The sequence below is a fragment of the Antrostomus carolinensis genome, unplaced genomic scaffold (genome assembly GCF_000700745.2).
Source record: "Antrostomus carolinensis isolate BGI_N321 unplaced genomic scaffold, ASM70074v2 scaffold13186, whole genome shotgun sequence".
NCBI classification, from domain to species: Eukaryota; Metazoa; Chordata; class Aves; order Caprimulgiformes; family Caprimulgidae; genus Antrostomus; species Antrostomus carolinensis.
This window is the reverse complement of record NW_010319850.1, coordinates 4,383-8,390: the sequence shown is the minus strand read 5'-3', so window position 1 is coordinate 8,390 and position 4,008 is coordinate 4,383. Positions and strand designations below refer to the sequence as shown.

Here is a 4,008-nt window from a genome sequence, read left to right as displayed (position 1 = left end):
TGGCTCAACCTCACTTTTGTGAAGGTTCCAGTGAGTTAAGTGTATGGACCAGGTATGCGAGAGCTTCCCAGCAGAGCAGTCCTGATCCGTGAGCACGCCGTGTGCTCTGCGTCCTGCTGACTAATGCCTTTTCTCCCTTCCTTCCTGCAGTGGCTGAAGGATCCCGGTCCCCGCAATGAGAAGAGGACCCTTTTCTGTGACATGGTGTGTTTCCTGTTCATTACTCCCCTGGCAGCGATCTCTGGCTGGCTGTGTCTGCGCGGAGCCCAGGATCATTTGCAGTTCAACAGCCGACTGGAGGCCATTGGACTCATAGCACTAACTATAGCACTTTTCACAATCTACGTCCTTTGGACGCTGGTAAGTGTCTGCTGCCCAGGGCCTTGTTTCTGTTCAAAAGGGAGATGGGAGCCCTGACTCGCACCGCGTCGGTGCAACCAGCCATTTCCAACTCCCCGTGGGAGAAAACTTTGGGGTCTTTCTCTTGAACATCCGTTTAATTATCTTCAAATGGGAGCTGCTAAAGTTGTTGCTGAGAATGAGAAATCACTTCCTGATCATCTGCTTTCCAGACTAACATGGGAGTCGTGTTCCCAGGGTGTTGTGTACCCAGGTGCAGATGTGCCCAAGGATGGCTGGGGCTGGGTGGGAAGGGCTGGTGCTGGGGACAGGCTGTGGTCCAGCTGTTGTGCCTGTTCCTATTTTTGAGAAGAAACACAAACTTGGTACCCAGGTGGTTTAGGGGAAAAATAAAATCTGGAAAATATTTGACTCCTAAATACTCTGCCATCATGTCCCTTCATGCTTTATGCTGCCCAGCACAGGTTGGCTGTGCCCGAAGGAGATGCAGACTGGCTGTGGGGAGTCTCTGTGGCCCACAAAACTAAACAAATTCCTACATGGTATTTTTAAGATGTCAGTATCACAGAAGGGTGTGTGCAAGGAACGCTTTGGCCCTGGGGAGACCTGACTTCTCTCTCATACTGGGCTTTTGGTCTCAAGCTCTGATCCCAAGGCTGGGTAGCCAGCCTGCCCTGGCCCTCTGCTCTGCGGCTTTGTAGCTGTGCTCTCGGGGTGGAGGCACTGGAGGTTAGTGGGAACCTGCACTTGACACTGTCTGGGTGTTGAACTGGTCCATGCTGGGAAAGAGCTTCCTGCCGATGCCTTGCTTTGCATCTTTTTGGACATGCTGAATTTGACATCCAGGAACTTGCAGATTGGGGTGAGTCCAGAAGAGCAGGAAAGCAAATGTGAATTTGCTGTGTAGCTCAGCTGTGAGTGCTCTCAGCCCAGAGGAGCAGCTCCCTGCCCTGCCGGTCCCCGAGCCCTCAGGGGTCCCCTGGCCCCGCTTTCTCCAGGGGCTCCCAGACCAGGGACTTCCCTCTGTTTCCTATTCAGTTCTTTTGTCTGTTGCTAGGTGGGTTTCTGGGTTGGGATCTTCATTTTGGCTCTCCTGTTGAAAGCCCTGTGTGTGCTCATGTCCTGTCAATACCCTTTCCCAGCCGCTTGCTGGGAAGCACCATTCTGGAGATGGAAGAAGTGCAGTTGCTGGAGGAGAAATAGTGGGACCCCAAAAAGCTGACAGTTCTGCGGGCAGCAGAAATGCCACAGCCCAGTTCCCTGGTCAGTTGCCACCTCGTGCTCTGACCTCTCAGAGTAAAGGCTTTCCCTGGGGTTAGGACATTCCTTGCAACTCTCCCACGCAGGCTCAGGTGCCAGGGGAGGGCGAGGGGGTGCTGCAGCCTTCGCTCTGGGGAGGTGCCTGCAGCGAGAGTGCCCGATCAGTGCCGCTGTCAGAACTGGCAGCGACTGCAGAGCAGAGGGAGCTGCTGAGGAAAGTCTCTGCTGCTGCATGTACATGCTGTATAAGGTTCATTTCTGTAGAAGACCAAGCTAAAATTGGAAACTTTAAGAGGAAATGCTTCCGTCTTCTCTGTTCCAGGACTGGTCTGGAGGAGCTGGAAATCTGGAGGAAATGAAAAAAAGGGTTTTTTGTGAAATAACAAGTCCTGACTAAAATGGCTCTAGTTCTGCTGTGCTTCACATTTCCTTGAACAGACAAAGACATCAAGTGAAGCCCCCTTTATTCACATTTACCGTATTCAACTGCAGTTCTGTGCTGTCATGGGCTGTGTGGCACAAAGGGCTGTTACGTGGTGATGGCTGTAATGTTAGGCCATGGCCAAGGTTGCAACTCCTTCCTGTGGAGCAGGAGCTCTCCTTGAGGTTTGCACCATTAGCTCCCCATTCACATGCCGTCTCTGAAGACTGTGTGTTTGTCAGCAACCAACCTTATTCCCACAGTTTTCTCCGTTTACAACAGGAAAAAGGGGAGAGCGCAGATCAATAAGCTAAATTACCGCAATGCCGTGGCACAGCTCCATTTCTCATAGCAGATGGCCGAGACCTATCCAAAAGAAATAGGAATACTGACTTTTCCTTGTCAGATATAATTCCTGGTACTTCCTACTTGCCAGCTGAATGTTTCCTGTACTTTTACAAAGTACAGAAGTTTGGTTTTCACGAGTGGCTGACTGGATTCAGTATTTAATTTTCTTGCTCACAATTTCTAGGAAAATAAACGGGAGGGAAATATATGCTGGTTTTATTCCTTTCTTAAGAAATTCTAGAAAAGTTTAATTTCAAAGGAGCTGTGAGCTTTTAATTTCAAAAAGTTTAAGGAGTCAGCAGGAGCTGTGAGAAGATCTGTAGTGGTGTTAAGGAGTCCAGCCCGCTGGGGAAGCACAGCTCGAAGCTCCCCCTTGCAGGGCTGCTCTGAAACTGCAGGGCCAGCTCAGGCCTCTGGACCAGGCTGCTTCGGGTCCCCTCCAGCCTTTGCATCTTCTCCTGTCTCCCTCCAAGTGGACAAGTCTCCCAGGCCACAGCGTTATCAGAAAAAATGAGTCCAAGCAGTTTCCTGTTGTTGCAGATCAAGGACGGAACGCTTTTGCAAAGGGCAGAGAAGATCCAGCAGGATCTGTGAGATGGGAGGAGGCTTGTCCTGTTGAGATCCCTCGTTTTGCCCAGACACGGTGCTGGCTTCAGCCCATAACTGGGGTGAAGGGGTGAGTTGTGGTTCCTACACGCCACATCTCCCCAAGCTGGTACCCAAACCCAGCTGAGCAAGCTCTGTCCCTCTGTCCTGGTGCTGCCCAGGAAGCCCCTTTGGCTCTGCCATGCTCAGCCTGGTGTTACCAGGAATTAATTGATTCCTCATCAAAGGCTTGGGACATGGAGAGGCCCAAACCATTTCAGGGTCAGCGCTGTCTCCCCTGGTTGGGGGATGCTGGTGGATTGATGAGGAACGTGCAGAGCACGCAGAGGGTGGATGGGTGACTGTGTCTCACCAGCCCTCCGTGGGCTCTGGCCCTTGGGACGGGGGTTTGGTAACCAGACCGATGTGTTCTCTCCCGCAGGTTTCGTTCCGCTACCACTGCCAGCTGTACTCGGAGTGGCGAAGGACCAACCAGAAAGTCCGCTTGATGATCCCAGCCTCGCGGAGCCCTCACCCTGTGCCCCACTCCCTCCTCTCTGCCAAGCTCATGAAGAAGACTGCGGATGAAACCACCGTCTGAGCTGTCCCTCGGCTGCTGTGACACATGGCTGCTGGGGCGAGGGCAGCCCTTCGGGGCGGGCAGAAGCAAAGAGGGTCAGGTGTCCCCGCATGCGCAGGAAACGCGGCAACTATGGAAGCACTAGAAAGCAAATCATCCCACCCGAGGGGACTTTGCGGTCAGCACGTACTTTACACTATGGCAAACAGACAGATAATCGATGGCGGTCGTGTGAAATGGCCCCAAAGAGCCCGATGGCAGAACACGCCTGTCTGCAGGGACACTTTCCTATAACTAAATACCATACATGGAAAATATCTCCCTCTCTCTCTATATATATATATCTATATATAATATTATTTTTTAATGGCCATGCATATTGTGTTTCAGTCCTTTTGTGTTGATGTTCTAAGCTTCAGTATAGAAGCTGGCAGCCTGATCTCATTCAGAGGTT

General features: G+C 51.7%; 1 protein-coding gene across 1 annotated transcript; it reads left to right on the top strand.

Moving 5' to 3' along the window:
• Positions 1–150: 150 nt before the first annotated feature.
• Positions 151–3,575, top strand: LOC104526069 (E3 ubiquitin-protein ligase MARCH2; the record flags this gene model as incomplete). The annotated part of the gene is made up of 2 exons (XM_010169416.1): positions 151–360; positions 3,417–3,575. Coding segments are annotated over 2 exons (369 nt in total), but the record flags the coding sequence as incomplete, so codon positions are not given.
• Between the last annotated feature and the right edge of the window lie 433 nt (positions 3,576–4,008).